This window comes from Astyanax mexicanus, chromosome 23 (genome assembly GCF_023375975.1).
Source record: "Astyanax mexicanus isolate ESR-SI-001 chromosome 23, AstMex3_surface, whole genome shotgun sequence".
NCBI classification, from domain to species: Eukaryota; Metazoa; Chordata; class Actinopteri; order Characiformes; family Acestrorhamphidae; genus Astyanax; species Astyanax mexicanus.
The window spans coordinates 10,302,322-10,319,536 of record NC_064430.1 but is presented as its reverse complement, the minus strand read 5'-3'; the positions used below and the strand labels follow the sequence as shown (position 1 = coordinate 10,319,536).

Sequence of the window (17,215 nt, the reverse complement as noted above, 5' to 3'; positions counted from 1 at the left end):
TGGGTCTGCTAATTTAGAAGAGGCTAAGAGCTTTCTATAAATGTCATATAAAATAGGTGGCGCTAGAGAGCTGATAAATTATGAATATGAAAAATTCCAAGTTTACATCTAAGTACAGCCTATGCCCAATAGGCCTGTGAAATTTTATGAGTTTTCGAACATCGTAACCCACCCAAAACACCACGGGAAACTTTTTATTTTGCGACTTCCTGCCAAAATGGTCGACTTCCTGTTAGGCGGAGTCAAATAAATCCAAGTGATTCTTGATCGGTATAATGAGGTCAATGAGCGTACCAAAGTTGGTGCACATTGGACAAACTTTATCCCGGCCACTGGCAACGTTTGGGGGCGCTATAGAGCTCCTGATCCACGCCCAAACCTGTGAACAATGTAATTTTAAATTTTTCACCGGCTTTGACGTCTGTGCCAAAATGCAAGAGTTTTCGAGTATCAGAAAGGCCTAAAAAATGGGCGCGAAGTTTAAAAATAAAAATAATAATAATAATAACGAGTTGTCCCCCTGTCACAGGGGGACGTAGGGCCCTCGCACAACAGTGCAAATCGTACCGGGCCAAACCGAGAAACCGGTAAAAGTAATTTTAAGGTCTTATTGAGTGTGCCAATTTTCAAGAGTTTTCTATCCTGTTAAACATGTGAAATATCCATTTAAAATACAGGTGGCGCTATAGCGCTGTTAAAATACATGTATTTGAAATTCTAATTCTACATCAAACAACAGCCTTAGATAAGCAGGCCAGTCAAATTTTGTGAGTTTTTCTTCGTTATAACCTCCTCAAAACACCTAGCATTACCTAGGTTTTCACCTCCTGTTTTGATGTGGCATCTCACAAATTCAACCATCTGCCATTTCGTCCTCGTTTGAGATATCGACTATTCCTTCACAATTTATCATCAGATATGTTCAATGTTTATTTTTACCAAATATCAAGAGAATTCAACAAAATTTGCTAGGAGTAGTTTGACAACATACGCAAAAAAATGTATGTAAAATGCAGATATTTCAAAATGGCCGACTTCCTGTTGGGCGGAGTCAGTCCTACCAATGCTGAAAATGTGTGTAATGATGTCTTTTGTGTTTTTGCCAAGTTTCATGAATTTTCAATAATCTGTTTTCTGACCGTGTCATGGTTTCACATTGGTTTAGTGTTGCGTCTCTAGTGAATCAATTGCTCGCCATTGGGTCACCGTTTTACCGATCAACTAATCCTTTGGCAGTTATCATCAAATATGTCTGTTGTTCATTTACAGCGAAATAAGAGGTAGTCTGACAAAGACTTTAGGAGCAGTTTAAATGAGTTTGTGAAAAATGTGTAAAAATATTACAAATTCCAATATGGCCGACTTCCTGTGGGGCGGAGCTAATACAAGCCAATTGCAAATATGTGCAGGGTCATACTATCTACGATCCTACCAAAATTTGAGAAGATTAGACAAATTTTGACACATCCACAGCTAATTTATTAAACGAACCAATTAGGGGGCGCTGTAGAGTCCGCTAGCTATACATGAAAAAATTGTCAAAATATTTGTAAAGTGTTTTTAGGTCTTATGCAATCTGTCAATTTTCAAGAGGTTTTGTGCATTCCCGTAATGTCAAATATGCATTGAAACCTAGGTGGCGCTATAGAGCCAATGAAATACGTATATATGAAATTTTAATTTCAGATCAAAGTACTGCTTAAATCAAGCAGGCCTGTAAATTTTTGAGAGTTTTTAACCTTTTTAACCTCCTCAAACACCTACTAACACCAGAATGTATTCACTTCCTGTTTTAACGGGGCATCTCAAGCAATTCAACTGTCCGCCATTTCGTCCTCGTTTAAGATATCGACTATTCCTTCGCAATTTATCATCAGGTGTGTTAGTAGTTTATTACTGACAAATATCAAGAGTATTCAACAAATTCCCTAGGAGGAGTTCGACAAAGTATGCAAAAAATGTGTGTAAAATGCACATATTTCAAAATGGCCGACTTCCTGTTGGGCGGAGTCAATCATTCCAATACTAAAAACGTGTCTTATGATGTCTCTTGTGTTTTTACCAAGTTTCTTGATTTTTCAATAATCTGTTTTATGACTGTGTCATGGTTTCACTTTGGTCTAGTGTTGCGTCTCCATGAAATTAATTGTCCGCCATTACGTCATCGTTTCAGCTATCGACTATTCCTTCGCAATTTATCACCATGTATGTCTGGAGCCTATCCATACCAAATTTAGAGGTAATATGACAAAGACTCTAGGAGGAGTTTGAATGAGTTCGTGAAAAATGTGTAAAAATTCCACAAATTTCAAAATGGCCGACTTCCTGTTGGGCGGAGCTAGTACAAGCCAAAGGGTAATATGTGCGGGATGATAGTTTCTATGTTGTTGCCAAAAATCGAGAATATTGGAGAAATTTTGAGACAGCTACAGCTAATTTAATGGCCTAAACAAAATAGGGGGCGCTGTAGAGTCCTCTAGCTACACATGAGAAAAACGACAAAATATTCCTAAATCATTTCAAAGACTTATTGAATCTGCCAATCATCAAGAAGCTGAGAGCTTTTCATAAATATGATATAAAATAGGTGGCGCTAGAGAGCTGATGAAAGACGAATTTACGAAATTCCAACTTACGGTCAAAGTATGGCCAAGGCCAAATAGCTCTGTAAAATTTTAGGAGTTTTCAAACATCCTAACCACTCCGAAACCCAGCGGGAAACTTTTTATTTTGCAACTTCCTGTCAAAATGGCCGACTTCCTGTTGGGCGGAGTCAAATAAAATCTAGTGATTCTTGTTGTTTATGAGGAGGTCAATGAGCGTACCAAAGTTGGTGCACGTTGGACAAACTTCATCCCGGCCACTGCCGACGTTTGGGGGCGCTATAGAGCTCCTGAACAACGCCAAAGTCCAGCCTCTATGGAACTTTAAAATTTTCGCCGAGCTTGAGGTCTGTGCCAAAATGCGTGAGTTTTCGAGTATCGGAAATGCCTCAAAAATGGACGCAAAGAGGCAGAATAATAATAATAATAATAAACGGACCAAAAACAATAGGGCTTTGCACCTCCGGTGCAGGCTTTGCCTGCGCCTTCGGTGCTCGGGCCCTAATAAACGGACCAAAAACAATAGGGCTTTGCACCTCCGGTGCAGGCTTCGCCTGCGCCTTCGGTGCTCGGGCCCTAATAATAAACGGACCAAAAACAATAGGGCTTTGCACCTCCGGTGCAGGCTTCGCCTGCGCCTTCGGTGCTCGGGCCCTAATAACGAGTTGTCCCCCTGTCACAGGGGGACGTAGGGCCCTCGCACAACAGCGCAAATCGTACCGGGCCAAACCGAGAAACCGGTAAAAGTAATTTTGAGGTCTTATTGAGTGTGCCAATTTTCAAGAGTTTTCTATCCTGTTAAACATGTGAAATATCCATTTAAAATACAGGTGGCGCTATGGCGCTGTTAAAATACATGTATTTGAAATTCTAATTCTACATCAAACAACAGCCTTAGATAAGCAGGCTGGTCAAATTTTGTGAGTTTTTCTCCGTTATAACCTCCTCAAAACACCAGGCATTACCTAGGTTTTCACCTCCTGTTTTGATGTGGGATCTCAAAAATTCATCCATCTGCCATTTCGTCCTCGTTTGAGATATCGACTACTCCTTCACAATTTATCATCAGATATGTTCAATGTTTATTTTTACCAAATACCAAGAGAATTCATCAAATTTGCTAGGAGTAGTTTGACAATGTACACAAAAAATGTGTGTAAAATGCAGATATTTCAAAATGGCCGACTTCCTGTTGGGCGGAGTCAGTCCTACCAATGCTGAAAATGTGTGTAATGATGTCTTTTGTGTTTTTGCCAAGTTTCATGAATTTTCAATAATCTGTTTTCTGACCATGTCATGGTTTCACTTTGGTTTAGTGTTGCGTCTCTAGTGACTCAATTGCTCGCCATTGGGTCACCGTTTTACCGATCAACTAATCCTTTGGCAATTATCATCAAATATGTCTGTTGTTCAATTACAGCGAAATAAGAGGTAATCTGACAAAGACTTTAGGAGCAGTTTAAATTAGTTTGTGAAAAATGTGTAAAAATATTACAAATTCCAATATGGCCGACTTCCTGTTGGGCGGAGCTAATACAAGCCAATTGCAAATATGTGCAGGGTCATACTATCTACGATCCTACCAAAATTTCAGAAGATTAGACCAATTTTGACACATCCACAGCTAATTTATTAAACAAACGAATTAGGGGGCGCTGTAGAGTCTGCTAGCTATACATGAAAAAATTGTCAAAATATTTGTAAAGTGTTTTTGGGTCTTATGCAATCTGTCAATTTTCAAGAGGTTTTGAGCATTCCCGTAATGTCAAATATGCATTGAAACCTAGGTGGCGCTATAGAGCCAATGAAATACCTATACAAGAAATTTTAATTTCAGATGAAAGTACTGCTTAATTCAAGCAGGCCTGTAAATTTTCGAGAGTTTTCAACCTTTTTAACCTCCTCAAACACCTACTAACACCAGAATGTATTCACTTCCTGTTTTAATGGGGCATCTCAAGCAGTTCAACTGTCCGCCATTTCGTCCTCGTTTAAGATATCGACTATTCCTTCGCAATTTATCATCACGGATGGTAGTAGTTTTTTGCTGACAAATATCAAGAGTATTCAACAAATTCCCTAGGAGGAGTTCGACAAAGTATGCAAAAAATGTGTGTAAAATGCACATATTTCAAAATGGCCGACTTCCTGTTGGGCGGAGTCAATCATTCCAATACTAAAAACGTGTCTTATGATGTCTCTTGTGTTTTTACCAAGTTTCATGATTTTTCAATCATCTGTTTTATGACCGTGTCATGGTTTCACTTTGGTCTAGTGTTGCGTCTCCATTAAATTAATTGTCCGCCATTACGTCATCGTTTCACGTATCGACTATTCCTTCGCAATTTATCACCACGTATGTCTGGAGCCTATCCACACCAAATTTAGAGGTAATATGACAAAGACTCTAGGAGGAGTTTGAATGAGTTCGTGAAAAATGTGTAAAAATTCCACAAATTTCAAAATGGCCGACTTCCTGTTGGGCAGAGCTAATACAAGCCAATGGGTAATATGTGCGGGATGATAGTTTCTATGTTGTTGCCAAAAATCGAGAATATTGGAGAAATTTTGAGACAGCTACAGCTAATTTAATGGCCTAAACAAAATAGGGGGCGCTGTAGAGTCCTCTAGCTACACATGAGAAAAACGACAAAATATTCCTAAATCATTTCAAAGACTTATTGAATCTGCCAATTATCAAGAGGCTGAGAGCTTTTCATAAATATGATATAAAATAGGTGGCGCTAGAGAGCTGATGAAAGACGAATTTACGAAATTCCAACTTACGGTCAAAGTATGGCCTAAGCCAAATAGCTCTGTAAAATTTTAGGAGTTTTCAAACATCCTAACCCCTCCAAAACCCAGCGGGAAACTTTTTATTTTGCAAATTCCTGTCAAAATGGCCGACTTCCTGTTGGGCGGAGTCAAATAAAACCTAGTGATTCTTGTTGTTTATGAGGAGGTCAATGAGCGTACCAAAGTTGGTGCACGTTGGACAAACTTCATCCCGGCCACTGCCGACGTTTGGGGGCGCTATAGAGCTCCTGAACAACGCCAAAGTCCAGCCTCTATGGAACTTTAAAATTTTCGCCGAGCTTGAGGCCTGTGCCAAAATGTGTGAGTTTTCGAGTATCGGAAATGCCTCAAAAATGGACGCAAAGAGGCAGAATAATAATAATAATAATAAACGGACCAAAAACAATAGGGCTTTGCACCTCCGGTGCAGGCTTCGCCTGCGCCTTCGGTGCTCGGGCCCTAATAACGAGTTGTCCCCCTGTCACAGGGGGACGTAGGGCCCTCGCACAACAGCGCAAATCGTACCGGGCCAAACCGAGAAACCGGTGAAAGTAATTTTGAGGTCTTATTAAGTGTGGTCATTTTCAAGAGTTTTCTATCCTGCCAAAAATGTGAAATACCCTTTTAAAATACAGGTGGCGCTATAGAGCTGTTAAAACACATATATTTGAAATTCTAATTCTAGATCAAACAACAGCCTCAGATAAGCAGGCCGGTCAAAGTTTGTGAGCTTTTCTCTCTTATAACGTCCTCAAAACTCCTAGCATTACCTATGTGTCAACCTCCAGTTTTGATGTGGCATCTCAAACATTCAACCATCCGCCATTCCCTCCTCGTTTAAGATATCGACTATTTCTTCACAATTTATCATCAGATATGTTCAATGTTTATATTTACCAAATACCAAGAGAATTCAACAAAATTTCTAGGAGTAGTTTGACAACATATGCAAAAAATGTATGCAAAATTCAGATATTTCAAAATGGCCGACTTCCTGTTGGGCGGAGTCAGTCCTACCAATACTGAAAACGTGTCTAATGATGTCTCTTGTGTTTTTGCCAAGTTTCATGAATTTTTAATCATCTGTGTTCTGACCGTGTCATGGTTTCACTTTGGTTTAGTGTTGCGTCTCTATTCAATCAATTGCTCGCCATTACGTCACCGTTTTAGCGATCAACTATTCCTTTGGCAATTTTCATCAACTGTGTCTGATGTTCATTCTCAGCTAATTTAGAGGTAATCTGACAAAGACTTTAGGAGCAGTTTAAATGAGTTTGTGAAAAAAAGTGTAAAAAAATTACAAAATCCAATATGGCCGACTTCCTGTTGGGCGGAGCTAATACAAACCAATTGCAAATATGTGCAGAGTCATAGTATCTACGCTCCTACCAAAATTTGAGAAGATTAGACAAATTGTGACACATCCACAGCTAATTTATTAAACGAATGAATTAGGGGGCGCTATAGAGTCCGCTAGCTACACATGAAAAAATTATCACAATATTTGTAAAGTGTTTTTAGATCTTATGGAATCTGACAATTTTCAAGAGTTTTTGAGCATTTCCGTAATGTCAAATATGCATTGAAACCTAGGTGGCGCTATAGAGCCAATGAAATATGTATATATGAAATTTCAATTTTTAATCAAAGGACCGCTTAAATCAAGCAGGCCTGTAAAGTTTCGAGAGTTTTCAACCTGTTTAACCTCCTCAAACACCTACCAACACCAGAATGTATTTACTTCCTATTTTAATGGGGTATCTCCAGCAATTCAACTGTCCGCCATTTCGTCCTCGTTTAAGATATCGACTATTCCTTCGCAATTTATCATCACGGATGGTAGTAGTTTATTGCTGACAAATATCAAGAGTATTCAACAAATTCCCTAGGAGGAGTTCGACAAAGTATGCAAAAAATGTGTGTAAAATGCACGTTTTTCAAAATGGCCGACTTCCTGTTGGGCGGAGTCAATCATATCAACACTGAAAATGTGTGTAATGATGTCTTTTATGTTTTTGCCAAGTTTCATGAATTTCCAAGCAGCTGTATTCTGACCATGCTAATGTTTCTATTTGGTTTAGTGTTGTGTCTCCATTAAATCAATTGCCCGCCATTACGTCATCGTTTCAGCTATCGACTATTCCTTCGCAATTTAGCACCATGTATGTCTGGAGACTATCCACAGACCATTTAGTTGTAATCTGACAAAGACTCTAGGAGGAGTTCGAATGAGTATGTGAAAAATGTTTAAAAATTTAACATTTTTCAAAATGGCCGACTTCCTGTTGGGCGGAGCTAATACATGCCAATGGGTATTATGTGTGGCATCGTAATATCTATGTTTCTACCAAAAATTTTGAACATTGGGGAAAATTTGAGACAGCTACCGCTAATTTATTAGCCTAAACCAAATAGGGGGCGCTGTAGAGTCATTTAGCACCACATTAGAAAAATGATTACATTTCTCGAAATCATTTAAAGGCATTATTGGGTCTGCTAATTTAGAAGAGGCTAAGAGCTTTCTATAAATGTCATATAAAATAGGTGGCGCTAGAGAGCTGATAAATTATGAATATGAAAAATTCCAATTTTACATCAAAGTACAGCCTATGCCCAATAGGCCTGTGAAATTTTATGAGTTTTCGAACATCGTAACCCACCCAAAACACCACGGGAAACTTTTTATTTTGCGATTTCCTGCCAAAATGGCCGACTTCCTGTTAGGCGGAGTCAAATAAATCCAAGTGATTCTTGATCGGTATAATGAGGTCAATGAGCGTACCAAAGTTGGTGCACATTGGACAAACTTTATCCCGGCCACTGGCAACGTTTGGGGGCGCTATAGAGCTCCTGATCCACGCCCAAACCTGTGAACAATGTAATTTAAAATTTTTCACCGGCTTTGACGTCTGTGCCAAAATGCAAGAGTTTTCGAGTATCGGAAAGGCCTCAAAAATGGGCGCGAAGTTTGTAAATAAAAATAATAATAATAATAATAAACATTCCAAAAACAATAGGGCTTTGCACCTCCGGTGCAGGCTTCGCCTGCGCCTTCGGTGCTCGGGCCCTAATAATAAACGGACCAAAAACAATAGGGCTTTGCACCTCCGGTGCAGGCTTCGCCTGCGCCTTCGGTGCTCGGGCCCTAATTATCTACTTGATCTCAATAAAAGACCCCACAAAGGCATCACCACAAGCGTGTCTGTGTATTAGTGCACACACATGCATCTTTACATACTAATAATATGTAATATTGATGGCAGTCAGCACACGGCGGACCTGCTCTTTGCTTTCAGGTCAAAAGTCACAGCCATCTGTTACCACAGCACTCTGATTTATGTTGACAGCCAGCAGTTACACACACCCTCGCATTCTCTGCAGCGCTGGTGCGCTGGAGTCATTTGAGGCGAATTCAGGTGGTTGCGGCGTGAACAGCGTGCTCGTAAATCTGCCTCCCGCTCGAGCTTAATCAGAGATCAAAGCCAGCGCGAGTGGTGGAGCTCACTCAGGCCTGTGCGTACCTGACCAGGTGTTTGGTCAGTACAAGCGCAGGTGTGTTTAACAGATGATTTACAACACGCGCTCTTGTAGGTTTGCGCCGGGCGCATTCCTGAGGCACGGCTGCGAGGCAGCATCAGGACTTTCACACTCCTGTCACACGTATACACACACTTACACACACAGCCTCAGTTCTGGTGCTTGAGTTTTTTTTTTTGTAGGTGTTATAAAAATACGGAAGATTCAGCAGACTCTAATAAGAGGAAATAAGTGTGTTTGAGTGTGTTTAGTGCAAAACAAACTATTTGCATAGGCAAATACAGTACGCACCCGTAAATGTATTGTGTATGTATTTATGTATTACACAGTGCTTGTGTATTACACTCATTTGTAGCTAATGACTATGGCTTAAGCTAAACAAAACAAAGGCTAGAATAATATATGTACATCAATAGTAATACTACTGAATTCCAGGGAATTCATTAAGGCATTTACACTATGATTCGAGGATTGCTGATTCAAACCCCAGGTCACGGTGCATGGCATCAGCAGCCAGAGTCCGAGGAGCACGGTTGGCTATGCTTTCTTTTAAGACATGTGTTGGCAAATGCGTTAAAGGAGAACTTCCAGAGTAAAATTGACTTTTGGTGTAGTAAAACATGATAAAGAGTACTAACCTTTGGTACCCACCTCCACTCTCCTGCTGCTTTCTGAGATCCAGTAATTTTGTGCTTTTTTCCCAGTACTCTTTGGATATTTGGCACCGATATATCGCTTTCTACACCGCTATCCAGGCTCAAAGTAGCTCCACACCTCATTGGTAGAATTTGGAGAGCGCTGACATTTAAAACGAGGCATTAATAACTTAAAATGTGCACAACATGCTTATTAAAAACTTCTGTTTACAACCCATAATGTAGCCTGATCTCCACTTGAATTACAGTGTAAAAAGAGATTTATCTGGAGGGAAATGTGAACGCCTGTTGAAAAGAGTGCTGGGCAAATTTATTACAAAAACTGGGGCTATTCAACAAAGGATAGTGCGTTTTATCATATTTTACTACACCAAAAGTCAATTTTACACTGGAGTTCTCCTTTAAAGCTGAGTTTCCGCTGCTATTCTCTGAGTTCATTGGCAGCTTTGGCTAAAGTTCGAAAAGAGGTGGAGACTGGCTTCACATGTGTCAGAGGAGGCACGTGCCAGTCTTTACTCTCCTATTGGTGAAGGTATTACTAGTGATATGTTGGGGTTTATGTATAAGTATATGATTGTCCCTATGTTAAAGTCTAGAACAGTACTTTAGACACAGCAAATAAATCAAAACATGGTTCTGTAGATCAAGACCTGTAGATAAGACTGTCTACTACTGGTCTTTTGGTTTGACAACATTTTGGTTCTTTGTTCTGGAACATGGTTTGTGGCACCTTTCATATCTGGTATTTGGTTCACCTTAAAAACATCTGAAGCTCTTGACCAAATCAGGCCCTTGTGAAAGCAGCTTAAGCCAGCTTTACCCTCAAAATGATACATTCCTGTCTTTTTAAGGGCCTTTTCATGCCTATAAACCTAAACTATTCTGGTATGTGAATTGGAATCAGATTTTAGCATAGCTCTGGTTCTTTTTTTCTTCTACTATTTATATAGGAGAGTAGCTTGCCTCAACATCCTGTAATTGGTTTAAAAGTCTCAACAATTTACTGTACAGTACAACAAAATTGAGACTACCTCTTTTGGTTGGACCAAAATTTGGTTCTTTGGTCTGGACCGTGGTTCGTCACAACTTTCATATCTGGTACTTTGGTTCAGACTAAAAAGTCTGAAGTTCTTGACCCAATCAGGCCCCAGAATGAGACCACCTCTTTTGGGTTGGACCAAAATTTGGTTATTTAATTTGGACCAGGGTTCATGGCAGCTTTCACAAATTATATTTTGGTTCTGAAGATCTGGACCAAACTACAGTATGTTGGTATGGAGGCACCCATCGCCAGCTTTACCCTCAAAATGCTACATTTCAACAACACACAACAGAGTGGCGCTACAAATAACTGATACTCCCAAAGTTGTGTTCTTCTAACTAAGTTCTTGTAAGTTTAACCCATGTGTTTGTTGTGCTCCTGTGTTTTTGTAGATGCCAGTCAAGCCTGGCGCAGACTTTACCCCCCGAGGAGGCGCCGGTGGACCGACCGCACTGGAGCAGTGATGACCCCGACATGCCCTTGTCCTTTGACCTCTCTGACATCATCAGCCGTGTGGAGTCACTCCTCTGGAGGTGCGGTAGAGTTTAATTCATGCTGAATAAATCCACCGGGCTGAACTGCTCATCTGCATGTTTGGCACATTTGCCAATTATGTTCCTTTACTCAGAATCTCAGGCGAAACATTCCAAACCACAAACACACAAACACACACCCTAATTCCTGATACTTCTGACTCCTGATCTGAGTAATGCAGAGCAGCACTTCCTGACACATTTTACTGTCACATTTATATACAGTTGACACTGACACAAATCATCGCTGGCAGAGCCAGAAATTTAACCTCCTGTTGGTTCATCACTCGCATCGCATGCTTTCACTTTTAGTGTTCTTACTTACTCAACACGAAATGTGACTACATAATTACAGTATCATAGAATGTTTACAATCATTTAACTGTAATAATTAATTATTCATTATTGCAGAACCTTTTAGTACTGGCCAAAACTTGTTGGCATGCAAAAACAATGTTTTAAAAGCTGTTTATTATGCAATGTATTTGTTTTTGCTTGTGAACTATTCAGTACATGCCAATAGTTTGGACACACATTCTCTTTTTCAATGCGTTTTCTTTATTTTCATGACTTTTTACATTGTAGATTCTCACTGAAGCATCAAAACTATGAATGAAACCATGTGGAGTTTTATGTACTTAACAAAAAAATATATATATATTCTAGTTTCTTCAAAATAGCCACCCTTTGCTCTGATTAGTGCTTTGCACACTCTTGGCATCATTCTCTCAATGAGCTTCAAGAGGTGGTCACCTGAAATGGTTTTCCAACAGTCTTGAAGGAAGGAGTTCCCAGAGGTGTTTAGCAGCACTTGTTGCCCCTTTGCCTTCTTCACTCTGTGGTCCAGCTCACCCCAAAGCATCTGAATTGGGTTCAGGTCCGGTGACTGTGGAGGTTCAGCTCATTTTTTGTTAAGTACATAAAACTCCACATGTGTTCATTCATAGTTTTGATGCTTCAGTGAGAATCTACAATGTAAATAGTCATGAAAATAAAGAAAACCCATTGAATGATTGAATGAGAAAATGTGTCCAAACTTTTGGCCTGTACTGTATATTAAATCACAGTCCCAGTCAAAAGTTTGGGCATACTTTCTCATTCAATGTTTTTATTTATTTTTTATTTTTTTTCCTACGTTGTAAATGAATAGTGAAGTGATCCAGACTATGAAGGAACACATAATGAATTATGTAGAAACCTAAAAGTGTTAAACAAACCAAAAAAGAATACTCTGTGAAGCTTTTAAGTGCTCTTATCTGGGGATAAGCTGTTAACTTGCAGTTTTTGAGGCTGGTTACTCTGATGAACTTATCCTGTGCAACAGAGAGAACTTTTGGAAAGTCTTTCTTTCCTGGAGCGTTCCTGATGAGTGCCAGTTTCATCTTAACGTACTTGATGATCTTTGCGACTGCGCTCGAGGATACTTTTTTCCTTGAAAAGTCCCTGAATTTTTTTTAGATTGGTGTTTGTGAATCTGTTTTTCTTTCTTTCTTTCTTTCGATGTTTTTTTTTCTCCATTTTGTAACGTTCCACGTAGCCTCTTTTCCATAAGAAGCCTTGTCTAGCATGCACCACATATTTAGACTATACACAATGCTCTTTAAAATGCATTTCTTCCTCTACTTCCTGTTCGTCTACGACTTCTTCTTATTCGCTACTGTCTGTGGTTCTTTTTTGAGTTGTAGTTTGCCAAACCTTTGCTTTGTTCATTTTGTCATTTTTATGCTACTTTTGAAATAATAAAATTTAAGAGTGAAATCAAAGTTGCTTTCTTTTCAAAGAAATACAGTTTTTTTTTTTTTTGCAAAACTGCTGAATTTGGATTAATTAAGAATGAATGACAATTGTCGCTTAGTAATAGTAATTATTAAGTAATTACTATTATTGTAATAGTGAATTAGTGTCTTTTTTCTTCTTTTTTTGTTTGTTTTCCAGGATGTAAAGATTTTGAAGAACAGAGAACGAGAGAAAGAGAAAAGCGACAGAGTAAAAGAAAAAAAGTGGAAGAAGGTACCACAGAGGACATGAAGGCCGCAGGTGACGAAAGAGCAGCAGTGCTGACCTGGTCTATTTCTCCCTCACCTGAGGACTCACACACACTCACACTCATTCACACACTTAAACACACTTACACACACACACACACTCTATTACTCACTCACTCATCCACTCTCAAACACACACACACACAAACAAACACAGGCTAACCCACACTGCCCCAAACCCCCTGCCTCAGACTCCACCACCAAGGATGGACAGATGAAAAGAAGGAAGGATGGATGAATAGATGGATGAATAGAAGGATGGACGAGACTATTGTTCTTTTTTTTTTTTCAATCTATTTCGGCACTTCTTTCAACGCCCTACGAGTCTATAGTGTTATAATGGAATCTCGCATTTAAACATTTCAGCAGTAGCATCCAGTAACTAGCATCTGGCTGTGTGTGTGTGTGTCTGTTTTTCTTTCTTTCTTTCTTTTTTTCACTTTACCTTTTTCATTTTTTAACGCCTCTTTTCCATAAGAAGCCTCGTCTAACACACATCACATATATAGGCTATACACAGCGCGCTTTAAAATGCACTTCTTCCTCTACTTCCTGTTCTTCTACTGCCTCTTCTTATTCGCTACCTGTCTGCTGGTCTTTTTGCGACAAAGCAACGGACTGTATCCTAGCAACCTGGTTGATATGAGGTCACGGGGCGAGCCTTGTGATGTCATTAGGGGTCATGGCGTGTGCTGTAGTCTATAGTCCTGCGCGTCAGTCAGTATTGTCTGTCAGTATTGTGCTGTGTGTTTGCTCTTGTGCCTGGACGTTTGCCCTGTGATTGTGTGAGCGGAAGTGTGTGTAAGCGGAAGTATGTGTGTGTGTGTGTGCGTGCACACACACTCGAAAAAATAAAGCAGCTTCAGTTGGTTCTTTAAGCCACACAAAGCTCATTTCATTAATTTTTTTTAAAATGCCAAAAATTTACTAATATTAACAAATTGCAAACCAAAAACTACAGTATTACATCACTTCCTGTGTGCTACCTTTGTAATAGTCCCCAGAAAATGTTCAATATTTTCAGCAAATCTAGAAAATGATTTCCTACAGTGTGAACAGCCCCTTTAATTGATGTCACAGATTAACCACTTTTTTCTTTTGAAGCAGCTTTATTTTGACGTGTGTGTATGTGTGTGTGTGTGTTTGTTTGTGTGGGTGTATTTAGTGTGCTGTTTAGTGTCACCGATTTTACCTCAGTGTGTATGTGTGTGTGTGTGTGGGTGTGTGAGAACTGGAAGATTTGTATCTTTATTGTTGGCCTATGTTCAAGTTCGTTGAAGTGTGTGTGTGCGTGTGTGGGCGTGCACGTGTGTGTGTATGTGCGTGTGCATGTGTGTGTGTGTGCTTGTGCGTGTGTGTGTGCGCTTGCGTGGAAGCCTGTGTATACTTATAAGAACTGGAAGTTGTAATTTTCTGAATTTTTTTCTGATTGCTGATATTCTGATTGGACGTAGTTGATATTGTATCTGTGCTTGTGTGTGTGTGTGTGTGTGTGTAAATGTTTAACTGTGTGTGACTGAAAATTAAATGTTTGATTGTGTGTGTGTGTAAATGTTTAACTGTGTGTGACTGTAAATGTTTGACTGTGTGTGACTGCAGTTGTGTGACCAATTGTGTGACTGTAAAGGTTTGACTGTGCATGACTGTTAAAGATGACGGAAGTTGTGTGAGCAATTGTGTAACTAAAAAGGTTTGCCTGTGTATGAAGGTAAATGTTTGATTGTGTCTGTTTGTAAAGGTCTGACTGTTTCTGACTGTAAATGTTTGACTGTTTCTGACTGTAAATGTTAGACTGTGTGACTGTAAAGCTTTGACTGTGTGTGACTTTAAAGCTTTGACTGTGTGTGACTGTAAAGGTTTGACTGTGCATGACTGAAGTTGTGTGAGCATTTGTGTAACTGAAAAGGTTTGACTGTGTATGTGTGAGGGAACTTGACTATGAATTTGAGATTGTGTGACTGTGCCAATGTGTGACTGTAAATGTGTGCCTGTGGAAATTTGACTGTGCGATTGTGCATTGATCTGTGTGACAGCATGTGTGTGTGAGTGTGTAGAAATGTAGTACTGTGTGTGTGTGGGTGTGTGTCTGTCCTCTCCAGCTGAGTAGTGTTACTAGGCAGCTCAAACTGAACCTTTCACTTCCTGCTTTTGCTAAACTCCAACAGCTGATTGGCTCCTAACGCCTCAGTATATGAACCCCCCCCCCCCCCCCCCAAACTATCTCTGCCCTGCTGCCGGCTACGGAAGGAACACACAATCATCTCTAAACAACTGAAATAACGAGGGATGAAATGCACTAAACCACAGAGAATGGAGTGAAGGATGGAGATCCTGGAGGACTGAACCTCCCGTAGAGGAGTGAAGCACAAGGGAAAAAAGCACTAGAACATCGAAAAACGAGTGAAGAAGGAAAAAAGGATGATTGTTGAAGCCAAGCAGCCTTCTTTTTGTTGACCTTTTTTTTCTATGTCGTCAGTGTTACAGTAGAAGATCTGTATTATGATATTCAATTCAGATGCTAAGAGATGTGTTTTATACTTTTGAGGTTTTAGAGATGTCGATGGTTGCCAAATATTGTGTTACCTTGCTGTGTAAATGCTGTATTGTTTGTATCTATTTTTATTTTTAACAGTGTTTATTTTATTTCTCTCTTTCTCTCTCTGCGTTGTTCTTTCTTTGGCGCTCAAAGCCTATTGCGTTTCTGAAAGCATTGTGTGTGCAAAGCACTAGCTATGATAGAAAATAAAAGAAGATGCTGTTTTATCTTTGATCTTTGGTGGTGATTTGCTTGTATGAATGGAAAAAAAATTAGAGACCACTTTAAATTGATGAGTTTTTTTTTATTTTACCAAATTGAAAATCTCTAGAATATAATCAAGAGGAAGATGGATGATCACAAGCCATCAAAAAACCAAGCTGAACTGCTCATATTTTTGCCCCAGGAGTAAAGGCATAAAGTTCTCCAAAAGCAGTGTGTAAGACTGGTGGAGGAACACTGCTAAGATACATGAAAACTAATTAAAAACACGGTTATTCCACCAAATATTGATTTCTGAGCTCTTAAAACTTTATGAATATGAATCTCATTGTGAGATTCAGAAGAGTGATACTCAGCAGGCATTTTTATGGTCACTCTATAGGATACACTCTACTCCACTTTGCCTTACATCAACACAAAGCAACATGTTACCAATGACTTTTATACTATCCAAAATGAAAACCAACAAGAATCTATGAAAAAAAAAAACTATAAGAAACAGACTGTATTTATCATTTGTTATTTTTGCTTGTGATAAAATATATTCATCATCAGATTTTAAAATACACCCAGATCATTTCTTATATTTTTATTATTAAAACAACACAAAGTTTAGGGGATTAGGGGGATTTAGGGGATTTTTTTAAATGTCTACATCCTGCATGTTATAAAGACAGTAGATTTTAAAGTATGTATAATATGGAAACTTATTATATATATATATATATATATATATATATATATATATATATATATATATATATATATATATATATATTATTTCATTTTTTATATATAAAATGTACAGAAAAGACAAAACAAGTGCAAATTTGAATGCAGTCCAAAAGTTTGTTCAACCCCAACTTTTTTGTCATTTCAGTCAATTCAACTTTTATCTTGAGTCTCAAAGTAATAAAAAAAAAAAAATAAATAAATAAATAATAATTCCTCGCCACAGGGTGCATAGCATGCGTGACAAGTCCACCACAGGTTCTGCAGTGTGCAACAAGATGAAAGGGTCACTTTTTCTTTTTTTTTTGAGTTTCCTACTAAAAATATACCATTTCTAAGACGTTAAAATGTGCGCACCTCAATTACTGGCACCCATTGAGAGGGTGAGGCTGTGGAATAAAAAGGGACTTTGTTATTTATTGGCTTGATCCTGCACCGGAAATCTGAGACAAGACTAACCTTTCAGTATCACGAGGAAAAAAAAAGAAATGAACATGTCAAAACATGTCATAA

The 17,215-nt window shown here is 39.0% G+C and overlaps 1 protein-coding gene across 3 annotated transcripts in view; it reads left to right on the top strand.

The window, feature by feature from the left end:
* fto (FTO alpha-ketoglutarate dependent dioxygenase) overlaps positions 1–15,982 on the top strand; it is a 284,644-nt gene extending 268,662 nt beyond the window's left edge. The window contains exons 9-11 of one of the 3 annotated variants that reach the window (XR_007429255.1): positions 11,027–11,167; positions 13,103–14,789; positions 15,045–15,982. Coding sequence is in view for 1 of the 3 variants with exons in the window: in XM_049471416.1 (XP_049327373.1) it covers positions 11,027–11,167; positions 13,103–13,109 (148 nt within the window). In the remaining 2 variants the exon portion in view is untranslated. Of the gene's footprint in view, positions 1–11,026; positions 11,168–13,102 lie in introns of all 3 variants that reach the window. The other 2 variants (XR_007429254.1, XM_049471416.1) reach the window with 2 other exon arrangements.
* The last annotated feature ends 1,233 nt before the right edge of the window (positions 15,983–17,215 follow it).